The sequence below is a fragment of the Staurois parvus genome, unplaced genomic scaffold (assembly GCF_062004578.1).
Source record: "Staurois parvus isolate SC_StPar_1 unplaced genomic scaffold, SC_StPar_1.0 ptg000155l, whole genome shotgun sequence".
NCBI classification, from domain to species: Eukaryota; Metazoa; Chordata; class Amphibia; order Anura; family Ranidae; genus Staurois; species Staurois parvus.
The window spans coordinates 1,075,379-1,096,729 of NW_028317951.1; the positions used below are offsets into that span (position 1 = coordinate 1,075,379).

General features: G+C 40.8%; 1 protein-coding gene across 10 annotated transcripts in view; it reads right to left on the reverse strand.

The window, feature by feature from the left end:
- LOC149463234 (uncharacterized) overlaps positions 1 to 21,351 on the reverse strand; it is a 300,678-nt gene that overhangs the window by 4,504 nt on the left and 274,823 nt on the right. For 6 of the 10 annotated variants that reach the window (XM_089675401.1, XM_089675393.1, XM_089675402.1 and 3 more), the window contains one exon: positions 16,820 to 16,996. In XM_089675401.1, the coding sequence (XP_089531527.1) occupies positions 16,944 to 16,996 (53 nt within the window). In that variant the 3' untranslated portion in view covers positions 16,820 to 16,943. Of the gene's footprint in view, positions 1 to 3,627; positions 3,943 to 16,819; positions 16,997 to 21,351 lie in introns of those variants that run through there. The other 4 variants (XM_089675400.1, XM_089675399.1, XR_016312454.1 and 1 more) reach the window with 2 other exon arrangements.

A 21,351-nucleotide genomic window follows, 5' to 3' on the forward strand; every position in this document is an offset into this window, starting at 1 on the left:
ATTTTACACCTTCCTGCCCAGGCCATTTTTCACGTTTCAGCGCTCTCACACTTTGAATGACAATTGCGCGGTCATACAACATTGTACCCAAACTAAAATTTTATAATTTTCTTCACACAACTAGAGCTTTCTTTTGGTGGTATTTAATCACCGCTGGGGTTTTTATTTTTTGCTAAATTAACAAAAAAAGACCAAACATTTTGAAAAAAAACATGTTTTTCTTTGTTTCTGTTATAAAAGTTTACAAATAAATAATTGTTCTTCATATAATTAGGCTGAGATGTATTCTGCTACATGTCTTTGGTGAAAATAACCCAAATTAGGATGTATTTTTTAGTTTGTAGGAAAGTTATAGAGTTCACAAACTATGGTATAGATCTGAATATTGATCAATCCTGAAGTACTGACAGCCAATCTAATTTCTTGAGGTCCAAGAATGTCAGAACAGTACAGATATCCCCCAATTGACCCCTCTTTGCAGGTGTAGACAGTCCGATGTACTTCATAAGAGGCATGGCGAGTTTTTTGAAGTTGTATTTTATTTGTCATAATTTTTCGCAAAATTAAAAAATTAAAAAAATTATTTTCACTATTTTTTTTTACATACTGTCACCAGTGCAGTACAGCATCATCATATAACTGGCATGGCGGTGAACAGGGACACTGACTGGTGACAGTATGAAAAAAAAAAAATACATTTTTTTTTATTTTTTTATTATTTTTAATTTTTTATTACATTTTTTTTATTTTTTTTAAGATTTTTTTTCATATTTTACTATGACCAAAGTAGTACAATGTTACCATAGTAACATTGTACTACTTTGGGGAAGTGATCAGTATTTCGTTTTTTTTTTTTTACACAATTTGCTTATAGCAAAGAATTACTTTGCTATAAGCAAACATTTACCTGCATGAAATTGATTCATTCAGGTTTTTTTTTTTTTTTCGTGCTTAGCTGTGATTTGGTCACAGCTAATCACATGACATGTGCATGTGATTAGCTGTGACCATTCACAGCTAGGCACTAGTATACAATGGATGGCATGAATGAAGCCATCCATTGTATACAACTGTCATGTGACCTGCTGTGATTGGTCACAGCAGGTCACATGGTACCAGCAACGGGGGCCGGTACTCAGATCTGTCATCGGCCGTGTCTGAGGTACGCTGCGCGGCTCTGCATTAGCGCAAACTGCGCATGTGCGGGAGCATGCCAAATGGCATGCACCCAGAATGCTGAAGCACTTTTGAAGCCGCCAAACGGCCATTGGCCGGGCGGCTAATGGTTAATTAAGCTTTACCAATAAAACCCGGAAGCTGATTGGTTTTTATGCACAGCTGCACCAGATTTTGCACATTCCAGTTTTAGTAGATAACCCCACTGTCTATGGCAGCCTTTCTCTACGTTTTCAACACAGAGGAACCCTTGAAATAACTTTCTGGTCACAGGGATCCCCTACTAATTTTTATACAATTCCTGATACATTAGTGAGAAGGTCAGTGGGAAGAATGCTCTTTACACTTGTGGCCATGGGAAGAATGACCCCTTAATAGATAGCAAAAAGATCAATGGTGTCAGTGGGATCTGAGAGGCTGTAATTGTTCATTGCTCAAGGAATCCCTAGCAACCCCTGAAGGAACCCTACGGTTCCATGGATCCCTGATTGAAAAACCTTCTTTATGGGGTACCTTACATCAGGCAATACAAGATGTTAGGTTGGAAGATTTCATTAAGTAGTCCATGGCTTTCCTGAGACAAAGGAGCTATGATGGTTCAACATATGAAACTGCATGTACAGTTGCAAGAAAAAGTATGTGAACCCCTTGGGATTACGTGGAGTTTTGCATGAATTGGGCATAAAATGTGCTCTGAACGTCATCTAAGTCACAACAATAGAAGAACACAGTCTGCTGAACATAATACTACACAAACATTAGATGTTGCCATGGTTTAACTGCACATAACATGTAAACATTCACAGTTTAGGGAGGAAAAAGTATGTGAACCTTTGGACTTAATAACTGGTTGACCCTCCTTTGGCAGCAATAACCTCAACCAAACGTTTCCTGTAGTTGCAGATCAGACCTGCACAACGATCTGGAGTAATTTTGGACCACTCTTCTTCACAAAACTGTTTCAGTGTAGCAATATTCTTGGGATGTCTGGTGTGAATCGCTCTCTTAAGGTCATGCCACAGCATTTCAATCGGGTTGAGGTCAGGACTCTGACTGGGCCACTCCAGAAGGCGTATTCTGTGCTGTTGCAGCCATTGTTTTGTTGAATTACTTGTATGCTTTGGGTCATTGTCCTGTTGCATCACCCATCCTCTGCGGAGTTTCAGGTGGCGGACAGATGGTCGTACGTTTTCCTGCAGAATGTCTTGATAAACTCTGGAATTCATTTTCCCTCAATGACAACAATCCGTCCAGGCCCTGAGACAGCAAAGCAGCCCCAAACCATGATGCTCCCTCCGCCATGTTTTACAGTGGGGATGAGGTTTTGATGTTGGTGTGCTGTGCCTTTTTTTCTCCACACATAGTGTTGTGTGTTCTTCCCAAACAACTCAATCTTGGTTTCATCTGTCCACAGTATATTTTGCCAGTAGTGCTGTGGAACATCCAGGTGCTCTTTTGCAAACTTCAAACGTGTTGCAATATTCTTTTTGGACAGCAATGGCTTCCTCCGTGGTGTCCTCTCATGTACTCCATTCTTGTTTAATGTTTTCCTTATTGTAGATGTGTCAACAAAAATGTTAGCACGTGCCAGAGATTTCTGTAGGTCTTTAGCTGACACTCTGGGATTCTTCTTTACCTCATGCAGCATTCTGCGCTGTGCTCTTGCAGTCATTTGTACAGGACGACCGCGCCTAGGGAGAGTAGCAACAGTGCTAAACTTTCTCCATTTGTAGACAGTCTGTCTTACCGTGGACACATGAACATCAAGGCTTTTGGAGATACTTTTGTAACCCTTTCCAGCTTCATGCAAGTCAACTATTCTTGATCGTAGGTCTTCTGAGAGCTCTTTTCTGCGAGGCATGGTTCACATCAGACAGTGCTTCTTGAAACCAATAAACCCAAAACAGGTGTGTGTTTTTTAAGGGCAGGACAGCTGTCAGCAACACATCCAATATCATCACACTGATTGGAGTCAAGGTTGGCTCACTCCTGGCTCCAATTAGCTCTGGGAGAAGTCATTAAGCTAGGGCTTCACATACTTTTTCCACCCTGCACTGTGAATGTTTACATGTTATGTGCAATTAAACCATGGCAACATCTTATGTTTGTGTAGTATTATGTTCAGCAGACTGTGTTCTTCTATTGTTGTGACTTAGATGACGTTCAGAGCACATTTTATGCCCAATTCATGCACAACTCCACGTAATCCCAAGGGGTTCACATACTTTTTCTTGCAACTGTATATGCATATCAGAGCACTGGCAAATACTTCAGCAAAAGGATCAATTGTTAAAATTGACATGTAATGTCTATGGCCAGTCTTAGATTTAAATAATATCATCATTATCTGTAATATTGCCACCTATTTCTGTGATCTGAACGAAATAAAAAATGTTATTGTATTATTTTTAATGTAATAGAACGAGTGTCAAAAAAGACGTTATATATTGCTTACTTTGTGTTATTAGCTATTTTATTTAAATGTTAACTCTAATTAGCGGACTTAGCGCACAAATGAAAGGTCAGCCAGGGACACAATGCTCGCTACAGTGATTGTAGGGAAGAATGTACACAGGGACACACTGTTTGAAACCCACAGTTCCCTTAAAACAGCCTGTTCCAGAGAATGGAATGTATAAAAGCAGTTATTTCAAATTAATGCGGTTTCTTGTCAGCTACCTCCATGGCGGTCAAGAGACTACGCTACATACTGTACCTCCTCTGTAAATAGACAAGCTCGGTTTCTGCTGGGAAGTCAACTGGAAACTAAAAGAAAACAAAAAAATATTATGTGATTGATAGCAATTTTACAACATAAATCTAGTGCATAAATAATATAATTTGTCATTCATTAAAGCTGAAGTTCTGCCAGAAATATTTTTTCGAAATATTAGCACAGTAAAAATAGGTTACCTCTGGTGAAATGGGCCTTAATTCTGGTTGCTGTAGGGTTTGGTAAAACGTTTACTTTTATTCAGCCCGCACTGCCTTATCAGTGCAGAAGGTCTGGCACTGATACTTGTAGTTCCAGCCAGGGCTGTGGATAAGGAGGTACCACCAGTCCTCTTGCACGGGGCCCAGGCCAGCAGGGGGGCCCAGGCAGCTGGGTAATTGGGGGCAGGGAGGGTGATCGGAATGGCGGAATGGGCAATTACTGGAACAGATCCCCTGTATGGCTCTTCCTGCAGCAGCTGAAAGCTGGCTTCTTCTACTCTCCCTTCTGCTTGCTTTCAGCTGCTGCAGAGAAAAGCATACAGGGGATCTGTTCCAGTAATTGCCCCCTCGCTGCACCCATCACCCTACCTGTGCACCATACGTTTCACCCTGCCAGTTTCCCCTGTGTGCCCCACACCCGCAGTGCTGCCAACTTCCTTCCTCTCCTTCCCCCCAGCAGCTGCAAGCACATAATAGGATTCTTCAGGATAGAGAGTGGGGGAAAGATGCGGTAAATAAGTCACATTTACCAGCCCCTTCCTTTCCTGAATGGACTCAGTGACTGATTGGTACCGAACACTCACTGTGTTCATAAATAAAGCAAACTGTTTTTCTTGTGGTGGGGGCCCTGTCAATTTGGCTGTATGGGGCCCCAAGGTTTCTAACAGCAGCCGTGGTTCCAGCTGTAGAACAAATATCACAGGATGTTGCTTGCTCATCAGCTCCATTTTTTTGTGCAAGGTATTCTGTGATTGGTCGAAGCACAGATGAGCATCACAATCTTACTCCCTCCTCCTCAAACTTCCTGTCAGTCCTTTAATAAGATTGGCTGCCCCAGTGAACATTAGGGGCTCAGTAGGGTAGTGGGCATAAGACCATGCCTGACCTTTAGGGCCAGTTCAGACCTGAATAGCACAGGAACATAGTCTGTGTTCCTGTATAATTCAGTGCAGTGTGATTTTCAGCCTATTCCTTTGAAAGGGCTGAAATCACACTGGATCACACCATAAGTAGTGCATTCACTACTTTTCAAAAACACACTGCACCAGATTGCATGATACTGCAGTAAAATGCAATCAGGTGCAGGCAAATGCACTTCATTTGTGATCGACATTTGGGGTGTTGTTAGCAATACATTCACATCCACAGCAGATTGCACACCCAGTGTGTTTTGAACTTGGCAAGGGAAACACACACACGGAACTTAGGTTTCCCTCACCGCATTCGGGTGCGAATGAGCCATTGCAGGAAAAGTCAAGATTTACATATAACTACAGTTGTGACCAAAATTATTCAACCCCCACTGAAATTGAGTGTTTTGGCCAGTTTGACATTGCTTTTGATCATTCAGTCATCTTGCTTACATTTACATTAAAGAGGCACTTGTAGGTCAGACAAATATAACATAACAGTTATAATGAAATAACCACAAATGTCTTTTCTGTGCTCACAGCATTATCAGTTTTATTCAACCCCCAAGTGACATTCAATCTTAGTACTTAGTACAGCATCCTTTTACAGTTATAACAGCTTTTAAACGTGAAGCATAGCTTGACACAAGTGTCTTGCAGCGATCTACGGGTATCTTCGCCCATTCTTCATGGGCAAAGGCCTCCAGTTCAGTCACATTCTTAGGCTTGCGCACTGCAACTGCTTTCTTTAAGTCCCACCAGAGGTTCTCAATCGGATTTAAGTCTGGTGACTGCGATGGCCACTCCAAAATGTTCCAGCCTTTCCTCTGCAACCATGCTCTAGTGGACTTGGAGGTATGCTTGGGATCATTGTCCTGTTGAAAGGTCCAACGTCTCCCAAGCCTCAGGTGTGTGACGGACTGCATCACGTTTCCATCCAATATCTCCTGGTACTGAAGAGAATTCATGGTACCTTGCACACGCTGAAGCTTCCCTGTACCTGCAGAAGCAAAACAGCCCCAAAGCATGATTGACCCTCCACCATGCTTCACAGTAGGCAAGGTGTTCTTTTCATCATAGGCCTTGTTCTTCCTCCTCCAAACATAGCGTTGATCCATGGGCCCAAACAGTTCTAATTTTGTTTCATCAGTCCACAGAACACTATCCCACAACTTTTGTGGTTTGTCCACATGGCTTTTGGCATACTGCAGTCGACTCTTCTTATTCTTTGGAGACAGCAAGGGGGTACGCCTGGGAGTTCTGGCACGGAGGCCTTCATTACGCAGTGTGCGTCTTATTGTCTGGGCTGAAACTTCTGTACCCACATCTGACAAATCTTTTCTCAGTTCCTCAGCAGTCACACGGGGACTTCTCTCCACTCTACGCTTCAGGTAGCGCACAGCAGTCGAAGTCAGCATCTTCTTTCTGCCACGACCAGGTAGCGTTTCAACAGTGCCCTTTGCCTTGAATTTGCGAATGATGCTTCCTAAGGTGTCTCTTGGTATGTTTAACATCTTTGCAATCTTCTTATAGCCATTGCCCTTCCTGTGAAGAGAAATCACCTCTTCTCTTGTCTTCCTGGACCATTCTCTTGCCTTCACCATGTTTGTAACCACACCAGTAAATGTCTAGAAGGAGCTGAGTATCACAGTCATTTTAAAGCTGCCTAATTGGTGCTTATTATGCTTGATTGCTGCTCGGTGACATCCACAGGTGTTTTCAATACCTGATGGAAAGCACCTGTATGAACCTCTGTTCTTCAGAGTGGTAGTCTTTAAGGGGTTGAATAATTGTGGCAATGAAGAAACCACATAAGAACCATTTACTACTGTATTACATAAACAATTGATGTCATTTTAGTTGCATTTGGGTAGTTACAACGTCCTTGTAGGATTTGATTCTGAATACAATTCCAAATGTACACTATAGTCCCTAAACCCCTTTACAGCATTGGGGGTTGAATAATTTTGGTCACAACTGTATGACTAGCATCATATGCAATTTTCAATCGAAGTAATTTCTGTTTATGCATTTATTCATAGTACGCTGCAGAATTATGCCTAGTTCACCTTAAACCCAACCTCTGCTAAAACAGTTTTTGACAGAATGGGAAAGGGTTACTTTCTGCGTGCCCTCAGCAGCTCTCTCTCTCGCGCTCTCTCTCTCTCTCTCTCTCTCTCTCTCTCTCTCTCTCTCTCTCTCTCTCTCTCTAGAGAGAGAGAGAACATCACATGTGGGTGAGATGCAGATTGGTAATAGATCTCAGTGCAAAGCAATCAGGCCCTTCCAAAGGCCATATATAGAAAAAAAGAGGAAAGGACTGTTGCACTTAAAATTTGAATATGAAAAAATATATATACAAAAATTACAAAATAAAATCAATGAACACTGGTTTTGTTATTTTTGTGTACATATTTCCTTCATATTAAAATTTTAAGTGCAGCAATCCTTTCCTCTTTTTTTTCTATATACAGGTACATCTCAATAATTAGATTATCATCAAAAAGTTAATTTATGTTAGTAATTCAATTCAAAAAGTGAAACTCATGTATTATATAGATTCATTACACACAGAGTGATATATTTCAAGCATTTCTTTCTTTTAATGTTGAAGCTTATGGCTTACAGCTAGTGAAAACCCAAAATCCAGTATCTCAATATTGTAGACTCATAGGGGTTTATTTACTAAAGCTGGAGAGTCCAAAATCAGACTCCCTTCTGCATAGAAACCAATCAGCTTCCAGGTTTCATTGCCAAAGCTTCATTGAACAAGCTGAGGTTAGAAGCTGATTGGTTTCTATGCAGAAGGGAGTCTGATTTTGGACTCTCCAGCTTTAGTAAATAAACCCCATGGTATCACACTCTAATCAGCTAATTAACTCAAAACACCTGTAAAGGTTTCCTGAGCCTTACATGGTCTCTCAATTTGATTCAGTAGGTTACACAATCATGGGGAAGACTGCTGACTTAACAGTTGTCCAGAAGACAATCACTGACACCCTACACCAGGAGGGTAAGTCACAAAAGGTAATTACTAAAGAAACTGGCTATTCACAGAGTGCTGTATCTAAACATATTAATGGAAAGTTGAGTGGAAGGAAAAGGTGTGGTAGAAAAAGGTGCAAAAGCAACAGGGATAACTGCAGCCTTGAGAGGAATGTGAAGCAAAGCCCATTCAAGAATTTGGAGGAGATTTACAAGGAGTGGACTATGGCTGGTGTCAGTGCTTCAAGAGCCACCACACACAGACGTATCGAGGACATAGGGTACAACTGTCACATTCCTTGTCTTACCTGGGCTAAGGAGAAAAAGAACTGGACTTTTGTTCAGTGGTCCAAAGTCCTCATATCAGATGAAAGTAAATTTTTAATTTCATTTGGAAATCAAGGTCCCAGAGTCTGGAGGAAGAGTGCAGAGACAACGAATCCAGGTTGCATGAAGTCCAGTGTGAAGTTTCCACAGTCAGTGATGATTTGGAGAGCCATGTCATCTGCTGGTGTTGGTCAACTGTGTTTTATCAAGTCCAAAGTCATTCTTACCTCTGCTGACCAGCTTTATGGAGATGCTGATTTCATTTTCCAGCAGGACTTGGCACCTGCCCACACTGCCAAAAGTACAATACCTGGTTTAATGATCATGGTATCACTGTGCTTGATTGGCCAGCAAACTTGACTGACATAACCCCATAGAGAATATGTGGGGTATTGTCAAGAGGAAGATAAGAGACACCAGAGCCAATATTGCAGATGAGCTGAAGGCCTCTATCAAAGCAACCTGGGCTTCCATAACACCTCAGCAGTGCCACAGGCTGATCACCTCCATGCCACGTGGCATTGATGTAGTAATTCATGCAAAAGGAGCCCCAACTATTACTAAGTTTTGAGTGCATACTATACTGTACATGAACATACTTTTCAGCAAGCCAACATTTTTGTATTAAAAATCCTTTTTTTAATTGGTCTGATGTAATATTCTACTTTTCTGAAATACTGAATTTTCACTAGCTGTAAGCCATAATCATAAGAATTAAAAGAAGGAAATGCTTGAAATATATCACTCTCTGTGTAATGAATCTATATAAGATATGAGTTTCACTTTTTGAATTGAATTACTGAAATAAATAACTTTTTGATAATATTTATCGTGGGCACAGTGGCTAAATGGTTACCACTTCCGCCTGGCAGTATTAGGGTCATCGGTTTGAATCCCAACCACGGCATCACCTGCCTGCGGTTTGCATGTTCTCCCTTTTGCCTGCGTGGGTTTCCTTCGGGTACTCCAGTTTCCTCCCACACTCCAAAGACATACTGGTAGGTTAATTGGCTCCTGTGTAAAATTGGCCCTAGTATGTGTATGTATGAATGTGAGTTTGGGACCTTAGATTGTATACTCCTTGAGGTATAGGGATGTGAATGTACAATATATATGTGTGTGTGTGTGTGTGTGTGTGTGTGTGTATGTAAAGCGCTGTGTAAATTGACGACACTATATAAGTACCTGTAATAATATTCATTGAGATTCACCTGTATATACTCTGTATACACACAGTATATATACACAGTATATACTGGTAAGGTGCACACTCACAGGTTTATTTTGAGGGTATGTACATGCAAATTGGAGGAAGGGTTTAAAAATTACAACTCTTAAGAGTAGCCATTGCCCCTTTATCTAGGGACCAAAAGTAATTGGACAATTGTATCAAAAGCTGTTTCATGGCCAGGTGTAGGCTACTCCTTCATTATTTCTTCATCAATTAAGCAGGTAAAAGGTCTGGAGTTGATTCTAAGTGTGGTATTTGCATTTGGAATCTATTGCTGTGAACCTACATCATGCGTTCAAAGGAGCTGTCCATGCAAGTGAAACAGACCATTATGAGGCTTCAAAAATGAAACAAATCTATCAGAGAGAGAGCATCAACATTAGGAGTGGCCAAATCAACAGTTTGGAACATTCTGAGGAAAGAAGAACGCACTGGTGAGCTCAGCAACATAAAAAGGCATGGATGTCCACGGAAGACAACAGTGGTGGATGATTGCAGGATCCTCTCTATGGTAAAGAAAAACCCATTCACAACATCCAGACAAGTGAAGGACACTCTCAAGGAGGTGGATGTATCATTGTCAAAGTCTACAATCAACAGAAGACTTCATGAGAGCAAACACAGAGAGTTTACCGCAAGGTGCAAACCATTCATAACCCTGAATAATAGAAAAGCCAGATTAGACTTTGCCAAAAAAACATCTATAAAAGCCAGACCAGTTCTGGAAAAGTATTCTCTGGATGGATGAAACTAAGATGAATCTGTACCAGAATGATGGGAACAAAAAAGATTGGAGAAGGCTTGGAACAGCTCATGATCCAAAACACACAACATCATCTGTATATAATATGGTGGAGGCACTGTGATGGCATGGGCATGCATGGCTTTCAGTGACACTGGGTCATTGGTGTTTAGTGATGATGTGACAGAGGAAGCTGGATGAATTCTGCAGTGTTTAGTGATATACTATCAGCCCAGATTTAGCCAAATGCAGCAAAGTTGATTGGACGGCGCTTCAAAGTACAATGGACAATGATCCAAAACACACTGCAAAAGAAACCCAGGAGCTTTTGATGGAGAAGAAGTGGAATATTCTGCAATGGCCGAGTCAATCACAGTCAATACATGTCACTTGCTGAAGGCAAAACTAAAGGCTGAAAGTCCCACAAACAAAGAATAACTGAAGACAGCTGCAGTTAGAGCCTGGCAAAGCATCAGAAAGGAGGAAACCCAGTCTTTGGTAATGTCCATGGGTTGCCAGTAAAGGATTCACAACAAAATATTAAAACATTTTATTTATGATTATATTAATTTGTCTAATTACATTTGAGCCCCTGAAAATGGAGGGACTGTGTATAAAAATGATTGCAGTTCCTATAATTTGTGCTTGATATTTATGTTCAACTCCTTGAATTAAAGCTGAAAGTCTGCACTTCAAATTCATTTGTATTGTTTTGTTTTAATTTAATCTGGTGGCATACAGAGCCATAAGTATGAAAAGTGTGCTGGTGTCTAAATATATATGGACCTAACTGTACTTCCTCAAAATGCACATGGCAAACGTATGCCCAGTCTGTCATTTCCTGCTGCTGCTCCCCTCTCTTACCGGCAAACCTGGCAGTCATTGTAGCTGCTGCTGTGATAAATGAAGCTTCTGAACAGTGCTGTTCAGAAGCTTAATTGAAAAATGCAGGGTAACATTATTGTTATATTATTTAATTGATATGTATGAATGGTAGACTGGACATACATTGCTCCTTACAAAATTGGGTATCCCTGGAGAAGACTGAGTGGAGTATCATTGGAACAGGCACTTTGGATTCTAGAACAATTTAGAAGCCTATCTAAAGATACGGTCACGTGAACCTTAAATACATTGCAGGAGTGGGATAGCATCCATAAATAATTTGAAGTGGTAGTATATCTCCCCGCTAATTCCACTTACAGGAACTGATCATTTTCCTCCTGGAAGGAAGGATAATGCTTTTCTTAATCTGACTCCAGCAAGTAGTCTGAGGCTAAAACACCTGTTGCTGCATTCAAGACCTAAGGTCAATGTGTGGCCTAATTACCTTGGAAGCAATGAAGTACAGACAACCTTTGTGATGTCTTTATTAAAACCTCTCTGCTCAGTGAAAGATCTTAATCCACTTGAATGACTTCTGGACTCAAGAGTTAATCCCACACATTGCATTTCCATCTATAGATCGCTAGTATATCTTATTGAACCTGGGTACCCAAATTCTATGTCCAAATAAGAGCAAAAGCTGTACCAAATGTTTCAGAGGATCAAAAGCATAAAATAATAGAATTAATGTATGCATCTTTGGTAAATGCGAAGGTGAAGATGATAAACTTTAAGCTACTTGCTATGTGGTACTATGGTCCATCAAAGAACCAAACATTGAACCCTTCATCACTATCAAGTTGTAGGAGGGGGTGCAATAATATAGGAACTCATGCTCACATGTATGGTGGCAGTTCTCGATCATATAGGAGTATTGGAGAGAAATTCTGCAAGCATCCCTGTTCATTTTGTAAAGTTAAGGAGTTTTTAGGTCTATAGATTGCAGAGAAAATAAAATAACTTTTGAAAGACGATATGACCAAAAGCAAGCCTTGTTTTTCCCTCCCCAAAAAATGAACAATATATGTATTACTTTATTACCTTAAGTAATAACAAAAATCATAACCAAATCTACAGGTCTGTAGCAGAAATGTAAAAATTTGGCCTGGTGCATAAGGAGTATACAGGTGTAACAGTTGACATGGTTAACTATTCATACTTCACATGTTCTGATTCTCTTCTCAGTTGTGATCTGCATAGTACTAAACTATGCAGAGTTAGCAGTTAAAGTCAGTGATTCAATCAGCCATATTTAGTCTTGCGTATTAAAATGCCAAGTTTTCCTACTCAGACTTTTAATATAAAGGGGTGCTGCGGGCACAGACACATAAATGAAGTGTCCCATGACGGCTTCTCTGCGACAGCACCGTGATGATTTACTGAGGCTAAACACCCCAGCTCAAATAAATGGCTGGGAGAGATTTCATTCATGCAACATGGTCTTATTGATGTTAAGCACATTCATATTGCCTAAAGAGCTTTTCCTAAATGTATGATGGCTGTGGCATGTGCAAATTCTTGCATTTTTTGGGGTGATATGCAAACCATTGTTAAAAAAATGTTTGGCACTGCCATGAGGATCATGTACAAATTTCAAAAATAAGAAATACTGTACAGCAGGGAAATCGTACAGCTATTATACTTCGCTGCTTTGTACAATGGGTTTGCACAGAGCGACCTCCCTTTTCTGGGGTACCCAACCAGAGATCTTGGCTTCTCTTCTCCAAATGCCCCCATAACAAGCCACTTGCTATGGGGGATGTCATGTAGGCTCTATCTTGAGCTGTAGAGCTCAACAGACACACACAGCGTTACTTAGCCCTGCACCCCCCCCCCCTTCCCCGCTCAATTCTCACAGGATTAGACCGACAGCAGAAGGAGGCAATGGGGAGAGGAGCTGTCGCAGCTGGGCAAAGCGTTGGATTCAGATCGGGCTCACATAAGAGGGGAGCAGCTTTTGAAAGGTTTTTTTTACCTTAATACAGGTAAAAAAACTTTTTGCCTTTATAACCAATTTAAGCAACAGTTTCATTTCTATTGATAGTTTGCAAAAAAAGGCTCTGGTTTCAGGTAGTTTGGGCAGTGACACGTGCCTTTCTATCAAACGGGGATAGACCTGCTTTGGCCAGCAGATAGAAGTTGTGAAAAACATGTTACATCCAAGAAGATATTGTTCATTAATAACATTTTTTTATATACAGGTGAAACTCGTAAAAATTAGAATATTGTGCAAAAGTTCATTTATTTTAGTAATGCAACTTAAAAAGGTGAAACTAATATATGAGACTCATTACATGCAAAGCAAGATAGTTCAAGCCGTGATTTGTCATAATTGTGATGATTATGGCTTACAGCTCATGAAAATCCCAAATCCACAATCTCAGAAAATTTGAATATTGTGAAGAGGTGCAATATTCTAGGCTCAAAGTGTCCCACTCTAATCAGCTAATTAAGCCATAACACCTGCAAAGGGTTCCTGAGCCTTTAAATGGTCTCTCAGTCTGGTTCAGTAGGAATCAAAATCATGGGAAAGACTTCTGACCTGACACCATCATTGACACCCTCCATAAGGAGGGAAAGCCTCAAAAGGTAATTGCAAAAAAAGTTGGATGTTCCCAAAGTGCTGTATCAAAGCACATTATTAGAAAGTTATGTGGAAAGGAAAAGTGTGGAAGAAAAAGGTGCACAAGCAGCAAGGATGACCGCAGCCTGGAGAGCATTGTCAGGAAAAGGCCATTCAAAAGTGTTGGGGACTTTCACAAGGAGTGGACTGAGGCTGGAGTCAGTGCATCAAGAGCCACCACACACAGACGGATCCTGGACATGGGCTTCAAATCTTGTATTCCTCTTGTCAAGTCTCTCCTGAACAAGAAACAACGTCAGAAGCGTCTTACCTGGGCTAAAGAAAAACAGACCTGGTCTGTTGCTCAGTGGTCCAAAGTCCTCTTTTCTGATGAGAGCAACTTTTGCATCTCATTTTGAAACCAAGGACCCAGAGTATGGAGGAAGAATGGAGAGGCACACACTGCAAGATGCTTGAAGTCCAGTGTAAAGTTTCCACAGTCTGTGTTGATTTGGGGAGCCATGTCATCTGTTGGTGTTGGTCCACTGTGCTTCATTCAGTCCAGGATCAACGCAGCTGTCTTCCAGGAGATTTTGGAGCACTTCATGCTTCCTTCCGCAGACGAGCTTTATGGGGATGCTGACTTCATTTTCCAGCAGGACTTGGCATCTGCCCACACTGCCAAAAGCACCAAAACCTGGTTCCAAGACTGTGGGATTACTGTGCTTGATTGGCCAGCAAACTCGCCTGACCATTGCCAAAATAAAGATGAGAGACATGAGACCGAACAATGCAGAAGAGCTGAATGCCGTTATTGAAGCATCCTGGTCTTCCATAACACCTCAGCAGTGCCACAGGCTGATAGCTTCCATGCCACGCCGCATTGAAGCAGTAATTGCTGCAAAAGGGGCCCAAACCAAGTACTGAGTACATATGCACAATCTTCAGAAAAAAAAAAACAATATTTTGACTTTTGGCTATTAAACATGTCCAGTAAAAAAGTTTAAGAAATCAAATTTCATCATAGATTTAGGCAAGAATGTACTTTGCTACATGTCTTTGCTACAAAAAAAATCCAAATACGTGTAAATTAATTGATTTACATGAGAATAATAGCGTTTACAAATGGCGGTATAGATACTGGGATTTTAGTTTTTATTTTTACTAGTAATGATGGCGATCAGTGACTTATAGAGGGACTGTGGGACTGCGGCGGGCATTCTGACACTGGGGGGAACTGATTTGGTCTCAATGACATCCCCAGTGACACCAATACCATGATCAGTGCTAAAAAAAGAGAATTGACACTGTAGTAATGGCACTGGGCAGGAAGGGGTTAACATGAGGGTGATCAAAGGGTTAACTGTGTGCTGTGTCCATGTGCTTCACTGTAAGCATACTGCTTTGCATGGTTGTGCTATGCACAGTCATCCAAAGCAGTGTGCACAAGCTGACAGTTCTCCTCCCTGTCGGAGATGCCCGACAATCACCGGGCGACGGCGATTAATCACTGGCCGGGACTCAGTGATTGACAGCCGCGGCTGCAAATGGTGGCGCAGGTAGGGCGCGTGCGCCCCAGACCTGGAAATGCATAATAACGTATATATACGTGCTTCTGCGCACCCGTGCCGCCCTGTAGCAGTGTTTCTGCTATAGGGCGGTCGGGAAGCGGTTAACCAGTAGTGGACAGCCCCATGTATATATTCTGCGTCAGGGCTGCTCTATGCTGGATCACATACATGTACAGGAAATAAAACAGTACAGGTAGATAAAACAGTTACATCTCTTACTAAAAACAGCACACATTACACTTGTTAGGCACACAGTTAACCATTTGATTGCCCCTAGATGTTAACCCTTTCCCAGCCAGTGTCATTAGTACAGTGACAGTGTATAGTATTATCACTGATCACTGTATTAGTGTCACTGGAGATGTCAGTTAAAGTAGCACAGTGCAGAATATAAAAAAAAATCTTCTGGTGGTTAAAGAAAACCTGTTGTGAAGGAAATATGACTTCTGTCATTGATGATCTACAAATGAAAGCCGCCTGGCTCTTTTGCTGATCATCTTTGCATCAATATTATGAGTCACTGACCCATCATAAGCATGCAGAAAAGAGCTTCTGACTTTTCTCTGACTTCAATTACCTGAATGCTTGTTCCAGGTCCTCAGGCCTACAAAACAACCGGGCCACTTGCATTTTAAGGCACTCCGCAATGGCAGCCTCCATGGTTTTCTCATGGCAAGGTTACTGCAAGTTAATTTCAATCAGAAAGATAAAGAAAAGTCTGTGTCTTATGAAGGTCATCATGTTGTGCCATTCAGCAACTTGATGCAGCCCACAGCACAGCCCCTACACATGGAAAGAGGTTCAAATCAGGAGGCCATCATAATATGCAGACGGCTTGGTTCTTCAGAAACAGATCAGCAATGGCAGCCTACATATTTCTGTTTTCTAAATAGGCTCCACTGTCCCCCATCCCAGCACCAAAAAATGAAGAGGAGAACATAAACTCGCTCTGGCTATGCTTTTGTTCAGCCCCATCCCATCTACTGCCTTCACCCAGTTGTACGTGAGAATTACTGCACTGATATAATGCATGTGTTAGAAGTATACCAGACACAATGAAAAACAGAGGAGTTCTGTCACAATTGTCTGTGAAGAGCCAGTGTTTGATACTGCACACAGGCTGAGTACTGTTTGATATTACACATCAAAGACGATAGAATTATTTAACACCTCAAGGTAAAATATATTTGTTTTAAGGCATCTTTGATCTATTACAGCAAACAGGATTGCTGTGTAGTCAGTTTGCCTTTTCCGGGGAACAATCTCATGACAAGATAAGAGGCCTGGCAGACTGCAAATCTCGATTTCTATTCATCCAATGAAAGAGAAGTGTTGAGGCAATAGAAACCTGTTTGATGGCATGGAACTCTACCACACAGCCTTGTGAATGAGAGATGAATGACTTGGAAGCCATCCAGTCATTTTCAAACACTATAAAGCCTGATTAAAGCAGCCAACATTAAACTAAACGAGCCAGGCACTTAAACAATAAACTTTTGTTTGTGACATAGATGACCTTCTTTCCTTTAAATTTACGCGTATAATTCAATCATCTTAAATACTGGAAAATTAAAAAATGATTTAAGACAAGAGTGTGTTTTCAAGAGGATTGGAGTAACTATAGAAGAGGTGGAAGAACTTGGATTGTAGGAAGCTGTCCTGGCTTCAGCCCTGTAAATGTAAAAGGAGGATAGAGTTATTGTTTTGTTAAAGGGAACCTGTCAGAAAAGAAATATGGGAGCTATCCAGAGTCAACCTGCAGCTCCAGATCTACAATACTCATTCTACCTTAATCACAGACCTGCAAAAAGTACCCAAGTTGGACATTTCCAGTTCCCAGGCTCCACATTTCTTTGAGATCAGTGTGACTCACTAGTGCTGGAGTTTGCACCCTTATAAACAAATCAGCGTTGGTGACTCCCATATTTCTATGTTGACAGTGTTGATTACACATTTAAGCTGGGTACACACTATAAGAAAATCAGGTGAATGATTGTCTGGTTTCCCTCGATTTTTCACAGCAAGACGAACCTGAGGATGGTTCTAATTAAACGATACTTCTCAAACAACAAAGGCTTTTTTTTGTTTGACGCAGAAACGTTTTAGTATAGATTATTGTTGTTTATTGTTTCTGATCATGCACAGTCTTTCGTATCTGATTTTTCTTGTACAAAACAAATACATTATGGGAAAATTATTAGTTCTGTTCACATACAAGAAAAAGTTGGGAGTTTGTCCCTTCGGAAATTTTCGTTTAGAAATTTTTAATTGGATGTTGAAACTTGTGTACACACTATACAAAAATTGAACAGTTGATCCTCTTATGGATTTTTCCTCCTGATTTTCTCATAGTGTGTACCCCACTTTGTATGGTGTTTCTTTTGACCCATATATTGGATAGAGACAGCTGGGGGTTTTATTGTCATTTTATCAGTACCTACTGTTGTACTGACTGTTCTAGTCAGCTGATGAACACACCAACATTACCAACACAACTAATCAACCTCATTCAATGTATTTGCTTTGATCTGATACTTTTACATATTGGAGTGCAGAAGGTAGCTGCAAAGGCAGTAATGATTTAAATCAGGGTTTCTCAACCAGAGTCCCATGGAACTCTAGGTTTCCTCCAGAGGTTGCTAGGGGTTCCTTGAGCAAGGAGGAATTTCTGCCTCTCAGATAAGTAACCACTGACACCATTGATCTTTTTAGATATCTGTAAGGGGGTAATTCTTCCTAGTGACCCCAAGTGTAAGGAGCATTCTTCCCACTGACCATCACACTAATGTATCATGAGTTGTAGATATACATAGATATTTTTAGCAATGGTTCCCTGACCCCCCCCCCCCCCCTGGAAGTTCAAGAGTTCCACTGTGTTGAAAAGTTTGAGAAACGCTGATCTAAATTCTTTGTATCTATGTATGGGTACCTTCAAAGAGACCCTGTTTCCAGCACCTTCATTAAAAAACAAAAATATTTCAAGCATTATATGTATATGTAAATCTACTTTATGTAATTATTCAACTGAAGTCCTCTTGAAGCTAATATTAATTAGGCTGCAGACCACTGCTGAGCACTGCCATGTCTGATTTGACTGGGGCAGTCTCAGCAGCCACAGAACTGTCACTCCTTTGTTACATTGTTCCTACATTACTAGGTGATAATGTTGCCACTAAGTTGAGAGGCTGTGCCAGCTGCAAATCAGGCATCTGGGTGGAAACTGACACTATTGTCAGGATCCTTCCACAACCTGGACCGACTATTCTGGGTCACATGAAAGCAAAAGTAAGCGACCCACAAGAGATCTATGGCCAAAAAAGCTTTAACCATACTTCTCTTTTATCTCTCCACTGCATTGGAGGTTATTAGCTGATTACACGCTTCTGTGCTGCTCTCTCTCTCTCCGGGACAGGGCTTTACTTGTAATGTGGGCAGAGATAACTCTCAGAACAATCCTTTTTTTTTCAGTGCCAAATGCTGTAACTCAGAAAGCATTACAGCACCCAACACCCCGCTGCTGCTCTGTTGACCAACTGATGCCCAGTAGCTAGAGGGCCTCATACAGAGGGCCAGTGGACTGCAGTATACTTTCTCATTAGGGCTGATTCACACTCAAGCTGTTAATTGTGATGCGTTAATGCACATTCTTTATTGTACATTATGGCACACGTTATTGCCTGTTGCATTAAGACTGTTCATGTATTATGAATGGATGCATGGATGCATTCAGACAGCCCACTCATGTTGAACGGGCTGGAAACTCATGTACAAAAAAACAGATATGACACACATGCCATGTGTGGTGTGTTGCGCTGCAGTCATATGTGTTGCACACTAGTGTAATAGTATGTTGGGATAGGTTTCAAAATAAATGGCACCACAATGCACCACACTGCAATGTGAAGATGTGAGGGGGACCTAAGAGTTTATTGTTGTTAATCACAGTGGGGTGCAAACTACTCCAATACCTAATCAATATTTGCTCAGATGTCAATCACAATGTTAGAATATGTTGTTTTAAACCTGCAAAAGTGCAATGGGAGATTTTTGTTAGTTTCTTCTTAGTTTTATGGATTTAGTAGAGAAACAGACCCATAATGTTCTTTTTATTCCTCATCAATAGAGCATTTTTCTACATTGATTCTCATGGGGAAAAGTAAATGAGTAACTAGTGAGCAAAGGAAGATATATTAAACTGTATATTAAAATGGCCTTATAAATTATAGATGTGTTATCTACGTACCATTCATAAATCATTGCACTCTAGTTACCAGATATGATAATTCTGACCACCTGACATAGTGACAGATGCAGAAAATAAAAAGAATGTCTGTAATGTTATTAAGAGAGAGCTTAATAGTGGTTTCATGCAGCTCTGAGATTGTTAACTGATCTACATGCCCAGAGAAGCAGCGGGATACAGCAAATGATCTGAGTTATGAATAATTCTGCTGATACTGCTGATCCTTCTTTATTAAGATGGATCAGTCTTGTATGGTGTGGGTGTGCGGAAGCACATGGAAGAAGAATAGGGGGACAACTGGAAGCCACACGCTCCGTAAAAAGACTGAGGACAATACCAATAATACAATGAGAAAACACATTTGTCTCATATATGTACATATTATATATGCTGAACAGTCTGGTATGACCTAGTTCACCTGTGATAACATGCTAGAGTAACTTCTCTTCCTTAAAGGGAGACTACAGGCATTTTATTATATTTTGCATATAATATATATATATATATATATATATATATACAGTATATAGCTTTTTTTCAGTGAATAGGTGCCAGTACTCCCACCTTCCTGGTCACCCCTTGTCTCCACCCCCTACCCACCATCCTGTACCGCCCCTTTTAGAGAATACAGAACCAAGTATTATTTTGTGTGCTAAGTAATTTTTATGGAATTGGTTAATGATAACAAGAAAAGCCATAAAATAGAGCCCTTGCAGAAAGCAACAATAGACCCCCCCAGCAACAATAGACTCCCAGAAACAATAGATCCCTCAATAACAATAGACCCAACTGCAACAAAATACACCCCAGTATTAATAGACCCTACCAGCAACAATAGAGTTCCTAACAATCAGCATCAATATAGTCTCCAGCAGCCAGCAATAATAGACCCCTCCCAGCAACATAAGACACCCCAGCAACAACAGAGCCCCCACCATGAACAATAAACCTCCCTAAAAAATAGATCCCCCATCCCCATGACAATAGATCCTCCAGCAGTCAGCATAAATAGACCCTCCAGCATCCCTTGCCCTTACATACATTCAGTGCATTCCCCCTGAAAAAAGCCCTATATATGTACACAGAACACAATGCCCTGGAGGAAAAAGGAGTTGTATGTGCAACTGTGGAAGGGGACAGTAAATTGAACCTGTTGCTTTACCTTGCATGAACATAGCACATGTTTGCTTTAAAGTATAACTAAAGGCAAATCTTTATTTTTCAGATTTAGAGTGGAGAGGGATTGGAACACCTGTCCGTTTTTATTGTTGTCTGTGCCCCACGTTAAGGAAATGCACCCCCTCTTTGGACCATTATTGCTAAATAGGGAACATTGCCTAATGTGCATTATTAGCCTGTGGTTTTGTGACCACTCCTTTTTATTTTGCCTTTTCTGTATTACTGTCTTGGTGTTAAATTATGGTTTGGTATAATAGTTAGTCTATATTTTTCTTCTATAACTGATCAATGTCAATGATTATGCTTACCTACAAATTGTCTATGTACTCCAAGATCTCATACTACCATCTTTTTGTATACCAGAAACCATATCTTTTACTGTTTTAATAAAAACTATTGAACAAGGAAAAAGCTCTGTCATGCGACGTCTCTTCTCTTGATAGTGGGGGGCAGGGTTACAGGACACTGTGCGGACACACACTGTACCTGTATTCCATAGCCTGACACAAGATGTAGACTGTGCTTAAAGCGAAGTTCCACCTAAAAAAAAAAGGTCACCAGCTATGAAAACTGTTGCTGCTGATTTTTAAAATACAGCTACTTA